Source organism: Medicago sativa, chromosome 4 (assembly GCF_051527215.1).
Source record: "Medicago sativa cultivar Bolivia chromosome 4, Bolivia_mono, whole genome shotgun sequence".
Lineage (NCBI taxonomy): Eukaryota > Viridiplantae > Streptophyta > Magnoliopsida > Fabales > Fabaceae > Medicago > Medicago sativa.
Window position 1 is genome coordinate 56,943,689 of NC_140752.1, and position 24,976 is coordinate 56,968,664.

A 24,976-nucleotide genomic window follows, 5' to 3' on the forward strand; every position below is an offset into this window, starting at 1 on the left:
TCTGGATCCTTACATCAATGTACTCTACAACCCTTCCTAAAAATTTGGAGAGTGCTCATCAATTAATGATGTTGAGTTTAGATATCATCAATAATATTTATATTAAGGAAAATGTTAACTTGTGCCCTTAAGACACAAGTTAAAAAGCTAAAGATAGAATTATTTTATTGGAACTTGTGCATTTAATGTTGTAAAAGTTTAATAATTTAAATTTTCAATGCAAGATTTATTTCTTATTTCCTTTTATAGTTCTTTAACTTGTGCCCTTAGGGCACAAGTTAACATGACCCTTATATTAATTATCGGGAAAAAAATTAGTAAAAAAAAATAAAAATAAGGTAGTGAAAAATTATTGATTATCAAACACCTTTGCTTTTGTCTTACTAACTTTTTTTTTTGGAAGAAATTTAAGATAATGGATGGTATCCAAAGCATCCAAAGACATAAAGCTCCAATCCAATAACTTGGTAGCTTGCTATGCGGACATGCTTAAATAAGTATAATTCAAAAGTTCAATAACTAACTATTGATTTTTTCAAGGAAGTACTGATAAAATGTACTGCATTAAAAAAAAAAAAATTTGAGGACATATGTGTAAATAGAAACATTATTATTTTTATTATAATTTTCACACAAAGCAAACATTGCAAATGAAAAACCATGGCAAATATTTGGCTTATTGATATAAAACATGGTCTTACAAGACTCTCAACCCTAATCAAATAGATGCACTAATAACGATAACTTGTCATTAAAGGACTTATTTGAGTTTATCTATTTATATAATGACTTGTCAAACTGCTTTGGAAGAGATAATAGAAACAATTTATAACATGTTCATAATTTTTTTTTTTTTGATGAAGAACATGTCCATAAGTTGTTTTCACTTTATTTTCATAGACTCTCTAGAGTAGCTTATGTAATCAACTTATATTTTAAGTGAAAACAGGTTGACTTTATTTTATCTTTTCTTAATATTTATGTTATAATCTCTTAATTAAGCTGCTTATCCAAACTTGTCTGATTAGTTTGGAATCTTAAGAGGTAGGTAACCATGACGAATACTTGCTTCCCATACTTTCTCAATGTCAAATACAGTGTCACCACACTCATGAACATTCCATCTTTCTAAGGCATGAATTATTCCAGCAATGCGCCAAGCACTCATGACTCTTCTTGGAAGCCAATTCTGTTGTACATTAATAGAAAGACAGTGATTAGTATGATATAATTTTAATTTGATGTTATATATACTAATGAATATTAATAATGATGTAAAACTTTACACAAGTCTAAAATAATTTGATGTGTTATATATACTCATGAATATTAACGATGCTCAGTAAAAGCCAATAAGATATTAATTTTGATATATTTCAATAACAAATTTATACTCATGAAGATTAATGATCTTCAATAAAAGCAAATAAAACATTAATTTTAATATATTTCAATAAAAAATCAAATTATTTTAAATATTTGTAAAATTTTATATTAATTATATTTAAGATATAAACCTTCGATTCAATGGTAGATTCTGTAAACTTGAACCCCGACCACAAAAAAAAAAAGATTTTGTAAACTTGTATTTGTTGAAATGTTATTGAATGGTGTGACATTATTCAAATGTTACACTGATAAAATTTGATCCTTTTTTTGCAACACTAAAAATTACCCAAACAACTTCAATCCGAGTAAAAGTAGTACCCCAAATCAAGTCAACAATTTAATGAAAATTGATAGTCAATGTTAATGTAAAAAATAATAATTACACTTGCATCCAATCATATTTCACCAAATAGATAAGTATGAGTAATCAATATATCAAAGTCACATAAAAAATAAAATGAGTGAATAAACCCTAAAAAAAAAGGATAAGATTGTCCTATTAACCCATATTGCTTGCTAAATTAAACTTCAGAATGTGCATCCCAATAACAAATAGGTTGGCTTGATTTAGCCCTTTTGTTTTTTGCTAGGGGCTTTTCGGGCCTCTCGGATCGACCATCTCATTTGACAGTTCTATCTAATATGTATATAATTTATCGTAGAGATTGTTCTCGACCTTTTTAAATTATAGGGCAAAATATGTATTTAAGAATATAAAATTGTGATATCTTCCAACCTCACACGAATGCAGGTTTATGACTGCAGTAGGACTTATCATTGATGGTGTATAGTGGTAGAAGCAACCTTTTCGCATTTTCTTTGGAGGAAAATGAGAAAAAGGTATGAACAATGACCCTTCTGATGCTTGCATTTGCTCATCTTCATCCCATTCATCTCCAACTAACCATATCTGTTAGATTTATAATGTTAGAAATATGAAGTAATAGGTTGCTCATTGCATCATCATTTAAATGAACATTATTAATTAGTTTTTAAATAAATTTGTCTGATTTTTTATTGTAGTTTACACAAAATAAGCTACAGCTATATATATATATATATATATATATATATATATATATATATATATATAGGGTTATGCTAGAAGCCATCCATGGTTTTTTTATATAACTTTGCTAAAAACACCTTCATAAAAATTAGTTGGTGTCTTTTAATAAATACTCATAGAATAACTTGCTAAAAGACACATTCATAAAAAGTGTCTTCCAGCAAGACCCATATATATATATATATATATATATATATATATATATATATATATATATATAACAAAGAAGAGGAAGCAGTTAGAGGAAAGAGATCACAAAAATACATTAGAAATAGTTAACAAAATGAAAAGAAAACACAAAAACAAGAAAATGGCCGGCAACCTTGTAAGAGGAAGCACCACAATCTTCCCTCTGATTTCAAATTTAAATAAAGTTTTTTTTTTTTTCGATTTTATTCAATATCTAATTTATCTTAACTATATATTAAATCAGACACATCAATTATTCATACAGTAAATTTGAAAAATTAATCTTTACATTTATTTTAGACCAGATCGTGTGTGCACTTACATTTTCTGTCAAAAAAAAAAAAAAACACAAGAAGATACATTTTGTTATCTTTCATCATATTGACCTTCTCATAGTTCAATATTTTGCAATCAAATAAACGAAATACAAAATTCTTGAAATTAGTTATCTTCAAATTCCAATGAAGGATTGAAACAATAAATTAACCTTTGGAGTATTGATTGGTGATAGAGCCAAGCTTCCATTGGACACGGCGACCCTTCGTTCAAGCTCTTTCAGCTCATCCCTATATAATACAGTCACCTATTTGCAATTTACTCTCCATTAGAATAAAATTAAACTTTAATAAGTTACATTAAACATTTTGTACTTGGATATGTTTCTTAAAGATCTTAAACTATGTTAATGTTGTATTATGAAAATTCAGATATGAAATTCTTCTTATTACAATTTTTGGTTCAATATTATTCTTGACATCTGTTTCCCATTTAATTCAGTTAGATGGTTACTACAATAGGGTTATCTTGTGCTTTAGATTAACATTCATAGAATAATGCATTATTAGCTTAAGGGGAAATAACAGAGATGTATATAAAGCATTAGTAATGGCCAAAGCAACCTTATTAGCTAATGGCCAAAGCATTAGTAATGGCTTAAGGGTTATCTTGTGCACATACCTGTACATTTTTGCTGCATAAAGCATTAGTAATGGCCAAAGCAACCTTATTAAACTTGCCCCTGAGTAGCACTTGATTGGTCCCTTTGGGAATGTTGTTAAGCACAGTAGCAACAACTAAGCTACTACCATCTACAACTTTAATCTTCAGATTTGGAAGCCTTTCAATATAAAGTGCGCAGTGTGCACTCATCTCTTGTCTCTGCGCATTCATGCGATACATCCCAAATTTGAAAACCCTCAATGTTACACATATATACACATATACATTTATATTTTAAAGAATTCTTTATAATCGCATTGCTGACCAAAGTTTTGTGATAAAATCGTAAAAAAAAAAAAATGATGAAAGAGATGAATTTACCTGGTTTAAAAGTCCTAGACTTATCACCTTTACTCCACTTAAATCAGCCATCATTATTGTCTCTTCAATCAATTTGTTTATCTTGATACGTTTTTTTGAGAAATACTACAAAAAGCAAGAAACCAAACGGGTGTATTTGCTTGTTATCCTTATGGATATAGAGAATAAAAAATATAAAGTTCGAAATTCATGGGAGAAAAAATCATACTTGTGTTTTAAATCTTGGTATAAGCCAACACTGCAGCTTGAGATCTTTGAAGAAGTTACTTTCTAAAACAATGGCATGCCCACTAATCCAACTCAAAAGCAAAGAGCACATTGTAAAAGGCCACATTAAATTGAGGTACCATTTAGATGTTTGAGGGTTGGAGGCTAAGGAAGCAAATCCTATGCGCAGTTGAAAGATGGAATCAAGTGTAGTTAAATGTGTCAAGTGCACCACATCTGGTGACTCCTCCTGTCTCTTCAAACAAGCTTCATATGTAGCATCTGTGGATGTATCCACAGTACCATAAATGTAGTCATATATAGGCATGAAGAGTGAGTAATTTGACCTAAATTTTGTGTGATGCAGCGAGTGAAACCTGTAAAACCAAATTTTGAATAAAACACTTATAAACTTCAATAAGAAAATAGTACCATAAAAGTAAGAAAAAAAATGTTGGATTATATTTATAAGATTTGTCTCATCTAAAAATAATTAAAGTTAATACACTCCCATCCTCTCTATTTCAAAGTATATTAGAGAAAATTACACTCTTCTCCCCTAAGAAATGATTGAGTTACATTTCTCTCCCCTTGTATCTAGGCATGACAACAAAACTCATACCCGCAGGTACCCACCTAAATCAAACCCAATTTGATGGGTTTTCCCCGCTTTGACTAGGTTTGGGTATGAGTTTGAGTTTTCCCCGATTTTAAAACACGGGTATGGGATGGGTAATGGGGATATATGTACCCACCCCCGAACACATACTCAAACCCCTCCCGAATGTAGAAAATCAATTATTACCCCTTTTATATAAATAGAAACCTAAACTCTAAATCATTTCACTCACACAATCAAAGTCTCAGTCTATTAGATGACACTCACTTATCATACTTCTCTATTTTCTTCTTCCATATCTTACACTATCGGCCTCTCTCGGGTAATGTATTACAACATTGCACTCAAGGATGAAAAATATTTTTAATTTTATCCAAAAAAAAAAAAAAAAAATCCACTGCAAGGATGGGGATGAGGCGGTGATACTTGATTTCTCATCCCCCGCTGGGTATCGGTAGGGTAACAGGTCAGCATATGAAAGTAGGATACGGGGACGGGGAAGGTAAAACCCATCCTCACCCCGCCCATTGCCATGCCTATTTGTATCGTAAACTCTACTCTTCTCCCAAGTAAAACTCTTAGGCTTTGTTTGGGAGTTTGGAGGGGAAGGGAGGGGAGGGCTTTGGGGTTGGAAATATATAGAAAAATGGACAAAAAATTCACATTTTTTGAAAGAACAGTTTTTTAGAGAATGATAAACTAATATTTATGATTAATATACTTTTAATTTTAAGAATATTATAACAACATAGATTGAATTTGAAAAATTCATATAAACCCTCCATAATCCCCCAAAACCCTCCCCCAATGCAATTTTTGAGTTCCCCCAAATGAGGGGGATTTTTTATTATGAGTAAAAAATTAACCTCCAAAACCCTCTCCTCACAATGTCTTCTATTTCTTCCACTTGCTCCTTCCTTTTTTCCAAAACCCTCCCCTCCCCTCCAAACTCCCAAACAAAGCCTTAGGTCATTTTGTATAATTAACCTTCTAATATTCATTATTTTTAAACTATTGTTATTCACAATATCGTTAAAAACATATTATAATTAGGAAGCAAAATAAAATAAAATATAAAACTTAAATTTCATATATTCTGTAACAATATATAAAGGGAATAGGAGTTTAGGACTCTTTTCTTTATTTTTTATTATTTCAATTTTTCGCTTAAGATTGTTTAAGATTTTTTCAATGAAGTTTAAGATTGTTTTTCTTATTCTTTTTTTTTTTTTTTGAGAGATTTGTTTTTCTTATTCTTTATAAACAAACAATAAATGAAATGAATTTTTTTGACAAAATTGCATACGAGGATCTTCACATTTTGTTTTATTAATTGATTAAAAAAATTAAGAATAAAGTTGTAATACAAACTTACGATGGTGTGTACGAGAGATACTTCAATTGGGGAAAGTAGGAGAAGAGTCTCTTAGGAAAGAACTCAAAATTGCAATGACCCATGTTGTTCATAAAATCGATGTAAAAGATATAACCATACACTGCAGCAACAGACGATTTTTTTACGAACATTGTTGTCAATATTGGGATAAAAAAAAGTGTGAAATATGCCAATATCTCAGCAAATGGGTGTATCACCGCTGTCATAAACAACAACAAAAAGTTAAATATCTTCCAAGTGAAGCAGAACTAACATATAAAAAAAAAATGCTTTCCTCTAAAAAAAATATAAAAAAAATGCTAATTTGTCACTACTTGGAAAAGAAAATCAGGGAAGGAAATTAGAGACGGAAAAAATAAAATTACTCATAAATTCTTTGGTCACAAAATTTTGTGACAGAATTAGAGAAAAATTTCATGTTTTCCCTCATTAAATTTCTCACTAATTTTTGTTTTTTTAGCAGTGTGCAGTGAATATCTTAAATGTTTAAACTTTAAAATGTATCATTTCAACACAAAATTTATAAGGACAGAGGGAATTTAGCTAGTTGCTCCCTTGATAAGGCTAATACATCAAATTTTGTTCTATACACAAATAAGCATGCAAAAATGAAGGAAAAAAGTTCGTACAGGTGATCGGCTCGGTGAAAATTGAAGAATGATGATGAGAATGATAGCGAGAGTAGAGATAATGATGATGAAGTGCTCTATGTAGCCAGTAGTATAAGAACTCAACTGGTCCAGCATGCAAGAGAGCTGTAAGAACCACACCATCTGTTCTCCACCATGGTAAGTTGGCAGCCATAGGAAATATTGTGTATAGTATATAGAAGGTTAGTGCAGTTAACAACATTTGATCATCCCTGCAAATGTCACATAATGAAAATCTTAATGATTAGATTAGATTAAAACTTTAAAATAAATTAATCATTGATTTTTATCAATTAATTGAATGAGACTCATCTTAAGTAAACAACTCGCTTTCGTGAAGTGAGAAATGTTATATATATATATATATATATATATATATATATATATATATATATATATATATATATATATATATATATATATATATATATATATATGGGGTTTGCTACAATAGACCCACTCATTTTTATGAAGGTCTATTTTAGCATGATGCACCTTTTTGTTTAGGACTAAAAACCCCATTTTTGTTTTTTTGTAAAAGACAAAATTAAAGGACATAATTGTAATTGATGATTTAAATGATTTTTATTTGAATATTTTCTACTTTTTTTTGAGCTTCTGCTTGGGTCCCACTCTCTCTCAATTCACGTTTTCTTCTTTACTGTGTTTCTTGTTCATCTTTTCAAATTCTTCAATATCACAGAACCAAACTAATTTCATTGGAAGGAAGAAAATAAAAATAGAAATTCAATCCAATCGAATATAATAACAAATCAGAGATGAGAATTGAAATTTACATGATGGGAATGCTTCTTTTTCTCCTTTTTCACTTCCTCCAACAAAATTGATTATGTAAAAGTTGTTCATAGATATGTAAGAAGATTTATGATTGTGGTGGTTCAATTGATAACGAAATCAATCAATGTTTACTGTTCAATAACTTCAGACTGTGTCTCTGGTTCTGTACATCGTTGGGTGAGTTTTGGGTTGCTTTTCCAGCGGCTTCCTCTTCATTGGCGGCTGGGTTTGGAATGTATTATGGTGTTATGGTTTCTAGGTGTTCAATTTTCGATTCTTTCTTTCTTTCTTGTCTGCAACTAATTTCTGTTTTCCAATATGTTCAAGAACTCATCCTTTCACTCAAATAAAAAAAGAAGAAAAAAAACCATTCTATTGATTCAAATAAAAAGAAAGTTCATAAGAAAATAAAAAAAATAAACAAGCAGCAAAGATGATAAAAAAAATTGTTGGGTGAAGATCTAGAACATGGTCGTTGATTTATGGAGAGACCTCAAGCTTTCGTCAAGTTCCCGACAAATTATCAGGAAGAAGAATAAAGGAGAAGAAGAGCTAGAATTAAAAACAACATTGAGAAATAATCATTAAACCATTTGAATTACATGGTTACCCTTCAGATTTATGTGTTTTAAAGGATACAAAGTGGGTGTTTATGTCCAAACAAAAAGGTGCATCATGCTAAAATAGACCTTCATAAAAATGAGTGGGTCTATTGTAGCAAACCCCTATATATATATACACACACACACACACACACACACACACACACACACACACACACACACACACACACTATGTGAATGACATTCTTATATGAGAATAGTGAGAATGAATAAGAGCCATGAGATTAAAAAGCATTGGTTGAGATTAAAACATTCCTAAATGAGTCATTTATCATTGATATCATTATATAATTATGTTGTGTCATTAGTATTCCTTTCTTGAACATTCCTAAAATATAATTTTGAATTCTCATTAATCAAACTTCATAGAACATTTGCTTAAAAAAACGCTTCTTAGAACATATCTTTTTTATATAAAAAAAAAACCTTAGAACAGTTAAATGAGTATCAAGCTTCTTCCTCATGGATCAAACTGGATCACGACAAAATAGAATAAAAAAATGGTTACAAAAGACAACAATTTAGAAAGAAAAAAAAAATTGAAATCAAAGAAAGGGATGGATGTGTATTTCTATGGTGTGATAACTGATAAAGGAAACCAATGAAGTATTGATATCTTGAAATGGATATTAGGAATTTTTCAATGGAGGAGATGAAGACCATAGAGAGATGATGACCGAAATAAATGAATAATAATGACACCCTTTTTAAAAAAAGAATATTATTGATACAATAAAAATCACAATTATATCATGATGTTAATGACAAATGACTCATTTTCACATCTCCTTTGTCACCTTTAGAAGATGGAAGATGTTGATGAATGGATTGTTAGGTTGTGAATTATGGTCGAATTTCTCATATTTGTCTACAAAGTTTATGTGTATCGTAAATCATGATTTAGTAGGCTATTTCTCTTGTATTGACTCTTCAAGTTTGTTGGGGAATGTCCCTTCAATGTCAACACTAGCCGGATGTAATATTCTATGTTTTATGAAATGTTAAGCTCTTGTTTAATGTCAAAAAAAAAAAAAAAAAAAATGACAAATGACTCATTTAGGAATGTTTTAATCTCAACCAATGTTTTTTAATCTCATGGCTCTTATTCATTCTCACTCTTCTCATATAAGAATGTCATTCTCATAGTATATGTTCTCTCTCTCTCTCTCTCTCTCTCTCTCTCTCTCTCTCTCTCTCTCTCTCTATATATATATATATATATATATATATATATATATATATATATATATATATATATATATATATATATGCGCACACACACATATAGGGTTTTGCTAGAAGCCACCCATGAAGGTGTCTTTTAACAACCCACACCTCAAGGTGTGATTTCCACTTTTTAGTTATAACTTTTCTAAAAGACACCTTCATATATATATATATATATATATATATATATATATATATATATATATATATATATATATATATATATATATATATACGAGTTTGTTAATTTAGACTAACAAAAAACATGAAGATCCAAGTTAGCAAAAGTGCATATTTCCATTTGGACAAAAATATTTTTCATCTTTATTATTTAAAACTAATAGCTTGAGGGTTACTTTAGTAACTTTTATTAAAACATATTTGTTAACTTGCACTAATTAATTTGCTAACTTAAACCCACTTTTATTTTACACTTGAGTGTTACTTTAGTAATTTTCATTAAAACATATTTGTTACTCCCTCCGTCCCGCAATAGATGACCCATTTAAAAATGTTCAATTTTGACCAAACTTACTTTGACCATATTTTTCTACTAATATCCAAAGATAAATAATATCATATAAGATGTCGTTAGATTTGTCTGGATGGGTATTTTCCAAATATCAAATTTTCATTATTTTTTTCTAATATATTATTCAAGATATTTATGCTCGAAATTATGCATTAACATGCGTAATAGAGTCAATTGTGTCATGTATTATGGGACGGAGAGAGTAACTTGCACCAATTTGCTAAATTGAGGGATATTTACTAAACTATCCCTTACTTTAAATTGGTTTACACTAGTGGATATCATTTTTTTGTCTGAATAAAAAGTTGAATTTTTGCTAACTTAAACCTTCATGTTTTTTGTTGGTCTAAGTTAGCAAACACCACACACACACACACACACACACACACACACACACACACATATATATATATATATATATATATATATATATATATATTATGTTGTCTTTATAAACATTTTTTTTTTGGTTTTTAGTTCCACAAAAAAATTTAGTTTGTACTTTTAACATCTGCTTTTAAATCAAGTCATGTGTACTACTTATATTTAATTAAAACATAAAAATCATATTGGATTCATTACATGTTAAAAAATTTAAATTTTTGTTAATTTATTTTTATAATGTATTAAACATGATCGCGAAAAAAAATCTACATTTTGAATAAAACACATAAGTTGACTTAAAAGTAGAGGTCGAAAGAGGTGATGAAAAACTTTTAAAAAACTAAAAGCCGAAGATTTTTTTTATTAATAAGTATTCACTTTAGACGAGTCTAATTCCAATTAATTATATAGCTTGTGTTTAATTGATTAATAAAGACCAATATTTAAAGGGAAAATTAAAATTTAGGAACCAATTGGCTTCTCTGTCAACTTGTTCGAATTCTAGGCATTTGTCAACAATTCTGTTGTTGCCTTTAGCAGTTTGATAGCGTGAGATAGAAATCCAAATCTGGTTGTGTAGCATTCTCACAAACATATAAGGAAATATGATATAGTATGATGGGTCCCGTTCCACCCATATGGAAGAGTATATGCTATGAGCAACCCACGGACTTAGAATCACGAACTATGTCGTCATCGGGGAACATGTTGAAGACAAAGAGAGAAAATAATATGTCAGTCAAAATTAAAACATTAAATTGCTTCAAAATAAATGCTAAAACTATATACCAATAAAAAAAACATAATGTTTAGTGACGAAAAAGTTGGAGTTAGATCCTTACTCAAAAAATTGACGATAAAAAAGAATTCTAGAGAAATAACATTTTCTTATTCTATATAATGATTGCTAAAGTGATGTGGGATGCTCCCTCAATCACTTTTTATGAGCTTTTTTGCAGGTTAGAAAGTGCGTATAAAAAAGAATATCATGGTTTTTACTAGACCAATTTTTATTAACTAATTAGCACTAATTACATAAATAAATTTACAAATGATACATGCAAACTAATTAGAGAGAGATGGATTATAAATGATGGTAGTAAACTAAAAAAACCTATTATAAATTTATGGTAGTAAACTAAAAGAACCTTGAAGCTCCCAAGAGGTTTCCAAGGCCAGTTTGTAAGGATGCCCGGTTTGGAAGCCATAGTATGAATTTGTGATGAGATTGTAGCATATGGATGCTATTTATATAGTGCTCGATTTGGCACATTGTTCACCTATAGGTGGATAAGCCTGCTCTCAACCACACAATTTCCCCATCATTTAAGATATTTCATGCTTCCTCCGATTTCTAGTATAAAATAAAGTTTAATGTTAAATTCATTCAAAGTATATGATAATATCTATATTTTAATATAAACTAGTTACATCATTTAAATATAGATTGCTCTAAACCATATTGCTATTTTAACCGTCTCATATTACATGTCTTTTTTTAAACTAATACACACTTGTGATGTCAAACTTTAAAAATTTTTAATTTTGATAAATCATGAGATAGGTTGTACATTAAGAAGAGTCAAAAACATCTCATCCTCTACCACCTACTCAAAATATATTATTAAAAAAACGAGAGAAAAAATATATACAAGAGAGGGTCAAGGTTAAAACCCTCAAAAAAAAAAAAAAAAGAACAGCAAAAGTGACGAAGACAACCTAAGGAAATCATTTATCAAAAAAAAAAAAAAAACCTAAGGAAATCTAAAGTTAGCTAATCATATCTCTATAGAAATCCGCAAAACAAAAACGAAGGTAGAGTTTCAAACCAAGAAACGCCAGAGGGTGACCTTTAGTATGGGAAATGACTCTTTTTTCCCATGATGGGAAAGTGTGCTTTACAGCCATAGATTTAATTGTATTTTAATTGGATGGCTGAGATTGAAGAAGTGGTAATTGTTGCAACTTGTTGTTGGTCCTTGTATAAGAAAAATTCTGGCCCCACCAATTAATTAAATAATAATTTAGCATTTGTATGAATTAATGGGCCTTAACAAATTTGGTTTGGTCTTATTGCATGTCAATCAAAATTTTCGGACTAAATTAACCCCAGGGTTATTAGAATTTTTTTTCTTTCAAAAATAATTGTTGACATTAACTATGGGTGGCCTAAAGATTGTTTATATATAATTATACACACAATATTAAAGCAATTGGTAATTATATACAACAATTGGTATTTTTTTAAATTATGTACGTAAATATTAAACTTAGTAAATATTTTTAAACAAATAATCATAATAATTATTATATGTTGTGGTGTTGGATAATTTTTTATTACTGCAATTATGTGAAAAAAATTCTAGCAATATATATTATCAAATAACATTAAAATAATTCGAGCAATATATTATCCATTTTGTTTCGATTAATACATACAGCACGCTAGAACTAGATTAACATTAACAGCAAGGAACACAAAAATACAGTTTGATAACAAAACAATTAAAAACTTATTTTGTCCAATTAAAATTATGCTTGATTAAAATTATGCTCATTTTTATTTTTAAAACAAAAAACTATGAAATTCAGATACCACTATTTTTGTTGTTTCATACAAAACTTTCTACAGCTTTAATAAACAACAGTCTTTGACGAAATTTACTAACTACCAATGACAAATTTGACTGTCATTGAAAATTAGCAGAACTTTAATTTAACAAGAGTATGGGAGGATTTAATGTGAAGGCTACCTTTGATGATATTTGCTAAGATGAGCTTCACCTAAGTTCAACTGTTTGTTTTTTTTTTTTTTGGGAATTTTAGGTTGAATGATAGTTGAAGCAATTGAAAGTAAACAAGCCAGCAAGGTAGAAAGAAGAAGCTTTGTTGTTGTTCTTCTTCCTTCACCACCCAGCTTCAAACGTTGTTGTTGTTGTTGATAAAAGGGGGTAAACTAGCAAATGCACAAACAATAATAAAATATGAAAATCAGTTTTTTATTTTGTTTGGACTTAACCTGTGACAACTGCCACGTGTCCTTAAAAAGTGGATTTTCCCATCATGGGAAAAAACATGCCTTTCCCAGGCTAAACGTTACCACGCCAGAGAGGGCGTAACCATGAGTAGCTAATTTATCTTCCAAACCTAGAGAGAGATTAATTATATTGGTTCATCTAACAACTTGAGAGTTGTCCAGTCCCCTTGCACTTTCAAGGGATTTCACTACAATCTCAAATATTACAAATTGCTCAAGCACATAAGCAAGATACTTCCTATGTTTAATCACACAAGAAAGACACTCCTAATACTCAATCACACCAGAAAGAGACTTTTACAATCTAATTTCATCAAATAAAAGATTGTTTAGTTTTACAATTGATATACCATCAGAGGTGTAATGCAATAAAAATTAGATGGACACTGAAACTTAAGAATTTCTAAGTTATGAAAATTTAAAAGAAATTCTCTAAATGTTTGTACGCTATTGATTTTGATAGAGTAATGAAACTTGCAAAAATTAGTGTGTTGTTCTATTTTTCTAAAAGTCTTCATGTTCTTATATAGGAGAAATTCTAAGATACGTTGGAAGAGTGTTGATTTATCTTGGTTTTCGGGTGTCAAACATTGATTACGTTTGAACCTTTTTAACCCTTGATATCTCATTTTTTCTTGGGAAGGGAAAAAATAAGCAAAACCCTTGAGAATCGAGGTCCGGGAGTTGTTTTCGCTACGGGAAGGTGTTAGACACCCATAACGATTATGGTATCCTATAGGAACCGTCTTTACTTTCTATGCGCGCGCTTTATTTTTAAATGCTATTTATTGAAAAAAAATTGTTATTTACACCTAAGGTTTACTAAGTGGAGAATTGGAGGGAGAAGATGTTTGAATTTTTGTTTTATTTGAATTGAAGGAATTTTGGTTCCTTGACTACGTACCCTTTTAAGGGATCAAATCCACCGTAGTTCTCTTCCAAAAAATGTTTTTGTTTTTGTTGGTTGATTTTAAGTTTGAAAATTGGAATTTTGAAGAATGGAGATTGAGAGGCCTTAAAGGCATGAGACTTTAAGAAAAAGTGAGGTTTGATTAGTGATTTTGCAAAAAAAAGTCAAGTATGATTAATTTTCATTGAAATTTGATTAAGAAAACAAAAGAGAAAATCAATGGGATTTTGATCCCATGGTTTATTAAGAAAGTGATTTGAGTGATATTGTTCACATTTTTTGGAAAATTGATTTTTCTAAGTGTAAATCCTAAGCATTCATCTAAACATTCAATCCTAAACATACATCTAAACATGCATATCCTAAGCATACATCTAAAGTATCTAATGTGATGTGTGTGCATGTGTCGGTGCTTGTGTCGGTGTACATCATTAGAGTCCATTGTCCTTTACATCATGCCCTAGTTTACATTCTATGGTCTTGCAAGAATTTTAATTGCATGAAGTAAAATACAAAATTCCTAAGTTTTACATACTAAGCCTTTCCATGAAAATTAAAGTGTAAGAAATGAAACTAAAGTTGAAGGATGAAATATGCTTATGGAATGTATGAAACATGAGATGAAAATGTTACTAGAATAAGGCATAAAAAATGAAATATAAGCAAGTAAAAATTGCATAGTAAAATAACCAAAATTAACCACAAAAGAAGTAGCAAGACTCAATAAAAGGTGGTAGAATATACCTAAGAATTCATCACAACAATAGGGCAAATACATGACCTCTAATCCTCACATCATGACAATTTTTCAAAGGTTTTATTTCAGTCATAATCATGAGAATTACAAGGAGAAAGTGAGCCAAGGATTATGATACGTTCTTAGGCATATTTTACACTTTATTCATATACTAAAGTAATTACATAACTTGTAAAACAAGAAATTCACAAATCATTTCACAAGACAGTAAAACAACCACAAATTCAGAGGCATATTCATCACAAAATCACACATCCATTATCCATATCATATGTCAAGGCATCATGATCAAATCATAGCAAAATTTCACAAAATTTAACAAAAAGAGTAAAGTATTAATCAAGAAACATCACATATATTTTTATCAATTTTATCATGTAAAAAAAAAAAATATCACAAATTCATCAAAGAACACATTGAAAACACATAGTAATTTTTTACGAATTTTTTACAAGACTTTTAGGTAAAACAGTGGTACAATTAGCAACCCTTCAGTGCCAAAATAGCAAAAAAAATGGTATAAAACGAAAATGCAGCAAAGAGGAGCCCAGGCCCAAGGCTAATGCTGGATCCGGATCATCCAGATGCCTCAGAGGCGTTGGATTGATCCAGATCCATCAAAACCCTAGATCTAATGGTTGACAGCGCGTGGTACACAATAAGCAGGTTCAGGCACACAGAAGGTTCAAATCAAGACCGTACAACACATCATACAACAGATCTAACGGTTAGAAAGCATGCATAGACTAAACCGAGGTGAACCAGACTGGTTTACGTGAACCGGTCCGGTTCACGCCCTATAAAACAACTAAGGCCGGTTCAATCTTCATTTCCCTCACTCGTTTCTCTCTCTAGGGTTTGTTACAGAGCAAGATGCTCTCCCTTCTCTCTACATCTCCGGCGGGTTTCACCGCCGCCGGCGACGATTCCGTCGTCTTCTACCTTTGTAATACCTAGACTCTCCGATCTAAGGCTTATCTCACTCCTTTTTTCACAATAAACATGAATCCAAGGCTTAAAAACACAAGAACTGAACGAATTGGCGTAGATCGAGCTTAAACTCTTTCGGTTTCGAAATATCTTCAGATTTTAAAACCTTTTTTGACGAAAACAGTTCGAAATCTTTTGATCTACACCGATTGAGGAATATACATCATACATACGCCTTTGTTGAGATTTTGGAAGGAAAGAGAGAAGATTAAGAGCATACCTGTGATGAAATCGGAGAAAAACGAAGAGAAATGCTTCGGAAAACTTCACGAAATCCTCTGATTCCTCTGGTAAGTGATTTGTTGTTGTTGAAACCGAAAATAAATCGGTGCAATTCCACTTCTTCTTCTCTTGCTACTTCGCCTCTGTGAATTCGTTCGAACCGGTACCGTTTCAACTCGTTCTCTCTTCTTCTCTTCCTTCTGTGATCGCTCGAATTTGTCACCTACTGTTATACCCTAATTTTGGACCTAAAAATACTAATCAATTCTTCCTTTCTTGCATTTCAAGTCATTTGATATGTCTCTGATTAATTGCATCTTTCTCCGCATTTTATTTCAATGTTATTTGCAAAATTTACATGCAAGGGTATTTTAGTCATTTCCTGCACTCAACTCATCTTAACCTTTGAAAATTATTTGAGTCTTTTAATTTGGTTTGTATAGGTCCTTGTTTCAATCTCATGTCAAAATCCAGTTCAAAATTTGCATTTGAAGTCATTTTGAGTCAGTTTAGCCCCTAGGGGCATTTTAGTCTTTTCATATGTTAAAACCCTGTTTAATTTCTAAAATTTGTCGCTGAGTCTTTTAACTTTGTTTGCATAAGGTCTTGCTCTAATTCCTTGTTAAAATCCATTTTAAAATGTGCATCTGAGTCATTTTAGTCGTTTTAGCCCCAGGGGCATTTTGGTCATTTCACACGAAATTTCGGCAGAGAGAGGTTACTTTAAAGTACCTCATTTAAGCCATTGGTTCGTTTTAGTCCGTTTTGTCAATTTTAATCGTCTCACTTTACGTTATTTTCCATTTTACCAATTTTAATCCAATTTTATTTTAAATTTCATTCTAAGTCCTAAAAATTCTAAAATTTGCATTTTGGCCCTTTTGTCATTTTATTTTAAGTCTTTGATTAATTTTAGGTCAATTTTCGTTTAAAGTTCTCTTTTTTTAGTCAATTACATTTTGGTCCCCAAAGTTCCAAATATTGCAAAATGGTCTTTTTTGTCCAGGTCATCTTTTTGTTAGTTCTTTTATTTTGCAGATCAGTCCCTTAAGTTCTCAAAATTGCAAAAAGGTCCAAATGTCCAAAATAGGTCAAGGTCGAATCAGTTAGAGTCCAATCCAGGTGTCACAGGTCCATTGGTCAAGGCAATACACATGTCAGCTATAAATACAACACATCATCATCACAGAGCCACACACTCATTGCCAACTCACCAAAATACAGTCACAACCCTTTTCACGCGCCATACGCGCCACCCTAACAGAATCTTTCAGCCATTGAAACCACCGTAACAAACACCAAATTACACCAATTCGCCACAAATTCGAATCAAAACGATCACAAATTCACCAATTCATTGCCAAATCCACGAAAATCAACACAAGTTTTCAAGAATCGAAATCAAAAGCTTGCAATTCATCAAAATATTTTCGGATTCAACAAACTCTCAGGGATTACATTGCGTAATCATCATCATCGAGCTTGTTCCCTGCAATTCAAGCATGAATTTGTCACTGGAGTGACGAATCATACGATCACAGGGATTTGGGGAAGAGAAGAAGAGGATCGAAGCAAGATCAAATCAGTTCGAAGAAGAAGAAGATCAAAACACCGATTTATTTTCGGTCTCGAAGCTTACCAGAAGAAGCCGAAGCTTGCTCAAGGATCTTTCGTTCGAATCTCCAAACAAATCCAAGTATATTCAAGAAAAACCCTCTCGTTTTTGCCTCATAATCATCATCGAAGGTTTGAAATCAAGAATAAACGGTGAATCGAAGGAAGATTTTGAAAAAGATTCGAAGAAGTTCGAACAAAACCCTAGAAATGTGAATCGTCCAAGATTCACCGTTTATTTCATAAATTGAGGTTTAAATCCATAATCAGTGAAGAAAGTAGTTCGAATTAGGGTTTTGCTTCAGAAAAATTCGAAAAGAAAGTTGAAACCCTAAAAACCGTAAAGATCCAAAATCAAACCTGTGTAAAATACGTAGATCGAAACGTTTTGAGCATCTTTCTTCAAAGAACACATAGATCGAAACGTTTCGAACTCTTTCTCTTCAAAAATGTCAAGATCGAACGGTTTGAACGACTTTCTTCAGAAAATAGCAAAGATCGAAGTGTTTCATGTTCATTCTATGTTTGATTTGAGTGTTGATTCATAGTTTATAGTCCAAAAATCATGTTTGATGTGTGAAAATCATGAAAGAGGCCATGAGAGAACGAGAGAGAACGAGAGAGTCTGAAGAGAAGAAAGAGAAACCTAGGTTTGGAATGAAAGGTGGACCGGTCTCCACGTTTTTATAAGAGAGTGAACCAGACCGGTTCACCTGAACCAGTCTGGTTCACTTCTAGACCGGTCTCCCTTTTGTTTTACAACGTTAGATGCATGCAGTGATGACGTGGACGGTCTGGATGCTTTGTTATGGTGGTCTTGTTTGCCTTATTGTGCGCCATACGTTTCCAGCCCTTAGATCTAGGTTTGTGATGGACTTGGATCAATCCAACGCCTCTGAGGCATCTGGATAGTCCAAGATCCATCAAGAACCTTGGGCCTGGGTCACTTTTTACTGGATCCCTCGTTTTTGCTCATTTCTTGCTATGTGCACCCCTGGACTTTGCTTCCTGCACCTCCTGTGTATCAAAATCTTTTGCAAAAATTCCCAAGCATTTTTCCATGTTTTCTTGATGTTTTTTGGTGTTTTGCTAATACTTTTACACTGGAAAATTTGATAAAAAATATATAGACAATTTTAGTGTTATTTCTTGAATTTTATGTTAAAAAGTTGGTGAAAATTGGTTCAACTTTGCTTCTTATCCTTGATGCACACTTGTGATACATGATATGTGTTTCTATAACTTTTTAGCCACTGTTTGAACATGATTTTGATACTTGTGTGTGAAGTTTAGTTAGTTGCTTGGCTTGCAAGTCACATTTGTGAATAATTTGTGTAAATATGTCTAAATTCACTTAAGAATGTAAGGCTCATCATGTGGTCTCAATTCTCACTCTTTGAAATAGAATGTATACTTTTAAAAAAAAATGTACGAGACTATGAGAGTTGTGAGCTCTATGATGCTTGCATTTTATGAGTGAATTCTTAGTCATATTTTGCATTTGGTTTGGTTTATTTTGTGTTAGATTCCATGCTTTTATTATAGTACCTTTCTTGCCTTATTTTTCTCCATATTATCATGTGCTACTAACCATTTTCTTGTGTTTCATGCCTCATACATCATAGGCATACTCCCTATCACACTTTCTCATCCCATTCCTTTACATTTCTTTTGCCTTTAATTCATTTGTGTGGGATTAAGTTCTCACAAGGAAGTAGTGTGTAACTAGGCCAAATGATGTAAAGGACAATGGACTCTAATGATGTACACCGACACAAGCACCGACACATGCACACACCACTTTAGGTATATAGCTAGAATATGCATGTTTAGATGTATGTTTAGGATTGTATGTTTAGATGAATGTTTAGGCTTTATACTTAGAAAAATCAATTTCCAAAAAATATGAACAAACTTCACTCAAATCTTTTTCCCAATAAACCTTGGGGTCAAAACCCCATTAATTTTCCTTTTCATTTTCTTAATCAAATTTCAAATAAACTTTAATCATACTTTGACTTGTTTTTGCAAATAACTAATCAAACCTCACTCTTTTCTTAAATTCTCATGCCTTTAAAGGCCTCTCAATCTCCATTCTTCAAAATCCCATTTTAAAACTTAAAATCAACCAACAAAAACAAAAAACATTTTTTGGAAGAGAACTACGGTGGATTTGATCCCTTAAACGGGTACGTAGGCAAGGAACAAAATTCCTTCAATTCAAATAAAATAAAAATTCAAACACATTCTTCTCCCTCCAATTCTTCACTTAGAAACTCTTAGGCTTAATATTTTCTTTCAAAATAGCATTTAAAAATAAAGCGCGCGCGTAGAAATTAAAGACGGTTCCTATAGGATACTATAGTCGTTATGGGTGCCTAACACCTTCCCGTAGCGAAAACAACTCCTGGACCTCGATTCTCAAGGGTTTTGCTTACTTTTCCCCTTCCCAAGAAAAAATAAGATATCACCGGTTAAAAAGGTTCAAACGTAATCAATGTTTGACACCCGAAAACCAAGATAAAACAGCTGGCGACTTCACTGGGGAAATTCGAGAGTTACGCCTAGTCTTTATTTCCACGCTTGCGCTTGTATTTTTACTTGCTTCCTTTACTTGCTTTCCTATGTGAATAAATGTTTAAATTCTTGCAAACGTGTGGGGTGAGAATATCAAAAGTCCTGCACCCGGGCTGAGTGAACTTAGGATTTAGGAGGGATATAATCGACAATTCATTCCGGGGGTTGCCTCGTGTTTTGGATTATGCGATCAATCCCACATAGCTGAGGCATTTTGGGGGTGATGTTGTCGGCGCGTGTTGTCGCGTTTAGGCACTTTACTTCTAATTGTTCTATGACGCTATGAACCGTAGATAACCAAACCCATCCATGGCCATTTTCTAGGATGTAATGCGGAGGCTAAACCGAGTGTTGTCTCGAGTTTTAGTCGTCACGCGATACTACACTCAAGTTAGACCTTCCTACGGATAATCATGGAGCGAGTGTTGTCTCGTGACACTGTGATATACGTCGGAGAGGTTGCAACTTGGGAACCTTTTTAGAACCAGGTTACTATTTCCTAAAGCCCTAGATTCACCGGACACCGTGTCCACCCATGACTCCTCGACTTTGAACTTCAACCCACCATGTTTTCTCCGAACTTGAACATAATCATGCATTCATGCATACATGCATACATGCATAAACTTTTTCCATGCATTGTTATCAAAGGGCTTAGACAAATTGAATTTGTAAACATTGTAGGAATGAAGAAAACTAAGTCCTACTAGTTCAAGGAAGTGGATTTGGCTAGTTTGAGAGATTTGGCACTCAAGGTTGAAGATCCGACTGGTTTCCGACGTCGTTACGGGGCTTTACTTACTATTCTCCAGACTAATGTGGATGAGAAGCTTGTGCACACTCTAGTGCAATTCTATGATCAGGAGTATCGGTGTTTTACTTTCCCCGACTTTCAGTTAGTGCCTACTCTAGAGGCTTATTCTTCCTTGATGGGTCTATCTATTGCTAAGGGGGTACCTTTCTCAGGACCTGAAAACCCTCCTACTCCATTGGTTATTGCTAAGGATCTCTATCTTAAGACCACCGATGTCTCCAAGAATCTTGTTACTAAGGCACGCATCCGAGGGTTCACTTCAGAGTATCTTCTTGGGAAAGCCAACCTCAATACCACTTGTCAGGACACTCTTGAGGCTATTCTTGCACTTCTCATCTATGGGCTTATTCTCTTTCCGAATCTTGATGGCTTCGTGGACATGAATGCTATTATGGTCTTCCACTCCAAGAATCCGGTTCCTACTTTGCTAGCTGACACATACCATGCTATTCACGATCGTTCCGACAAAGGTCGTGGATACATTCTTTGTTGTGTGCCTCTCCTCTATAGGTGGTTTATTTCGCACCTTCCACAGTCTTTCCACGACAATCCGGGGAATTGGTCTATTTCACAGAGGATTATGGCTCTCACTCCTAATGAAGTGGTTTGGCTTACTCCAGCTTCTAGAGTTAAGGAAATCATCTTCGGTGGTGGGAAGTTTCTTAATGTACCTCTTCTTGGTACCCGGGGTGGAATCAACTACAACCCCGAGCTCGCCTTGCGATAATTTGGTTTCCCGATGAAAGATAAGCCCATCAATCTTGCTACAGCTCCTTACTTCTTTCACTACTCCAATGCTCCCACGGGAATAAAAGAGGATTTCATGGATGCTTGGTCTAAGCTTCGGAAGAAAGAGGTGAAGCATATGGGTGTAAGGTCCGGTATTGCTCATGAGGCCTACACACAGTGGGTGATAAACCAAGCTGAGGAGATTGGTATGCCTTACCCCTCTATGAGATATGTGTCTGCCTCTATTCCTACCATGCCTTTGCCTCTACTCCCACCTACCCAGGAGATGTATCAGGAGCATCTAGCTATGGAGAGTCGGGAGAAGCATCAGTGGAGGGCTAGATACTATGAGGCTGAGAACTTGATCATGACTTTGGATGGAAAGGATGAGCAGCAGACTCATGAGGTCCTGACATTGAAGAAAGAATTAGCTAAGGCTAGGAGAGAGATTGAAGAGAAGGATAGGTTGCTTATGAGAGACTCCAAGAGGGCTAGGAGTGCCCATGACTTCTATGCACGATACTGCGACTATGAGTCTGAGTCTGAGGATGATGCTTCCACTTCCTATGCTTGAGGATTTCCATTTCCTGTTGTTATTTCCATTTGTTTATGATTGAAATTGTCTTGTAAAACTATATGTTGGTTGTTTCCCGTTCATGTTAATTGTTGTTTAGTAATGTTTACAAGTTTCTAGTTTGTCTAAAACCCTTCGATAACACATAAAAAGAGTCTTTTCGCATATGCATTAACACATTTCATGCATCATATGCATTCATTGGTCACAAAAAACTTCTCTCGTGCTCATTGCCTCCTGGTTTTGTCCGCCGCAGTCTGAAAAGTGGCTCGTGTTCGCAAAGTCTACCAACCAGATAGGGTTCATCAAACAAGATTTCACAAGAGAAGGATGATGACTAACTTTGAAGAAGAGAATGCTCAGCTCCGTGCCGAATTGGCCGCTATGAAAGAAGACTTGGCTAAGGCTCATGACGCTATGTCCGCTATGATGGCTGCACAAGAACAGCCAGCCACTTCTATTCCAGTTACTGCTGAGGTGATTCCCTCTATCCCACTATCTACTGCGGCTACCGATGCTCGTTTTGTTATGCCCAGCGGCCGTCCTTATGGCCTCTCAGCTTACTACTCTCCTAATACTGCTGCTGGTGTCTCTGGTTTTGCTGGTCAAGGACAGATTCCTGTATCCACTGCTATGCCTCAAGTAACCACTGTGGTTACCGACCCTATTGTACACACTGTGCAACAGGTGATTGATGTTGACACTCCGCGTGGACAAAATCCCGCAATGGAAGCTATGAAGAGACAGTTGAAGGAGTTGGCTGGAGAACTCCGTGAGGTCAAGGCTAGCCGGGGAAGCAATGGTGCTCCTGCTAAAGCTCGTGATCTATGCTTGGTATCCCAATTTGAGGTTCCTAAGAAATTCAAAGAGCCAGAATTTGACAAATACAATGGAACTTCTTGTCCACACAACCATGTTATCTGGTATGTTTGAAAGATGGCTAATTACGCAGATAATGATGCACTGATGATCCACTGCTTTCAGAGTAGCTTGACAGATGACGCAGCAGATTGGTACACTAGTTTGAGCAAAGATAACATCCATACTTTTGAGGAACTCGCTGCTGCTTTTGAAGGTCAATACGAATTCAATACCCGTCTGAAGCCAAATAAGGACTCTCTTAAAGCCCTATCTCAGAAATCAGATGAAACCTTCCGTGAGTATGCTCAGAGATGGAGAGGGGCAGCTGCCCGTGTTTCTCCTCGACTTGATGAAGAAGAATTAACACAGACATTCTTGAAGACTCTGAAGAAGGAATATAAGGAAAGAATGATAATCTCTGCTCCAAACAACTTCTCTGATATGGTCACAATGGGAACTCGTCTAGAGGAGGCCGTCCGAGAGGGTATTATTGTTCTTGAGAAAGGTGAATCTTCAACTAGTGCACCAAAGAAGTACGGTAATGGCCACCATAAGAGGAAAGAATCTGACGTAGGGATGGTATCTGGTAACCCGTCTGCAGCTGCTACACAATTACCTCTGCCCTATCACTACATGCAATACTCTCAACATCCTTTCTTCCTGCCATTCTATCAACAGTATCCTCTGCCACCGGGTCAACCACCAGTGCCCGTCAATGCTATTGCACAGCAAGTACAACAACAGCCTCCTGCTCAACAGCAACGGCAGCAACAACAGGGTCCCCGACCCAAACCTTCTTTTCCACCAATACCAATGCGGTATGGTGAGCTGCTCCCAACTCTACTTGCTAAGGGACACTGCGTCACCAGACCAGGCAAGCCTCCGCCTAATCCATTGCCTCCCAGGTTCCGTCAGGACCTAACATGTGAATTCCACCAGGGTGCTCAAGGCCAAGATGTTGAAGGTTGCTTTGCTCTGAAGTATATTGTGAAAGACCTGATAGAAAAGGGACGGTTGACTTTTGAGAATAGTGTTCCTCATGTTCTAGACAACCCGCTTCCAAACCATGCTGCTGTTAACATGATCGAGGCCTTCGAAGGAATCCCTGTTCCTCAGGAAGAGCCCATATTAGATGTCCGCAATGTTGTCACTCCCTTGGTGCCGTTACATGTCAAGCTCTACCAGGCTTCTCTTTTCAAACATGATCATATTTCTTGTTCAGAATGTCTTCGAAATCCTATGGGCTGTTGTGTTGTGCAAGATGATATCCAGAGGCTGATGGATGACAAACATTTGATCGCCAGTGATGTATGTGTGATTGTGCCAGTGTTCCATGACTCTCCTGTTAAAAATGTATCTCAGACAAGGGATGTTGAGCCTTTGGTGATCAGGTTACCTGGTTCGGTATCATATACCTCTACCAAAGCAATTCCTTACAAATACAATGCAACCATGGTCGAGAATGGAGTGGAAGTACCTCTGGTATCC

General features: G+C 33.7%; 1 protein-coding gene across 1 annotated transcript; it reads right to left on the bottom strand.

Moving 5' to 3' along the window:
* Positions 1-597: 597 nt before the first annotated feature.
* On the bottom strand, positions 598-11,621 carry LOC146930109 (very-long-chain aldehyde decarbonylase CER1-like). The gene is made up of 10 exons (XM_085701755.1): positions 11,552-11,621; positions 10,874-11,088; positions 6,819-7,051; positions 6,169-6,388; positions 4,176-4,551; positions 3,968-4,072; positions 3,605-3,805; positions 3,135-3,230; positions 2,126-2,299; positions 598-1,189 (listed from the first exon to the last, which is right to left on the bottom strand). Exons 1-10 carry the CDS (start codon positions 11,609-11,611, stop codon positions 1,025-1,027), a joined length of 1,845 nt encoding a protein of 614 aa, XP_085557881.1. The 5' UTR covers positions 11,612-11,621; the 3' UTR covers positions 598-1,024.
* Positions 11,622-24,976: the final 13,355 nt, after the last annotated feature.

Bases quoted from the DNA above. Each gene is read 5' to 3' on its own strand.
- LOC146930109 (XM_085701755.1), bottom strand. From the start codon at position 11,611: ATGGCTTCCAAACCGGGCATCCTTACAAACTGGCCTTGGAAACCTCTT. The intron at 3,231-3,604 runs GTATGTGCACAA...AATTGCAAATAG, and splicing joins TATGCAGCAAAAATGTACAG to GTGACTGTATTATATAGGGA. The intron at 2,300-3,134 runs GTTAATTTATTG...TAAATCTAACAG, and splicing joins CACCAATCAATACTCCAAAG to ATATGGTTAGTTGGAGATGA.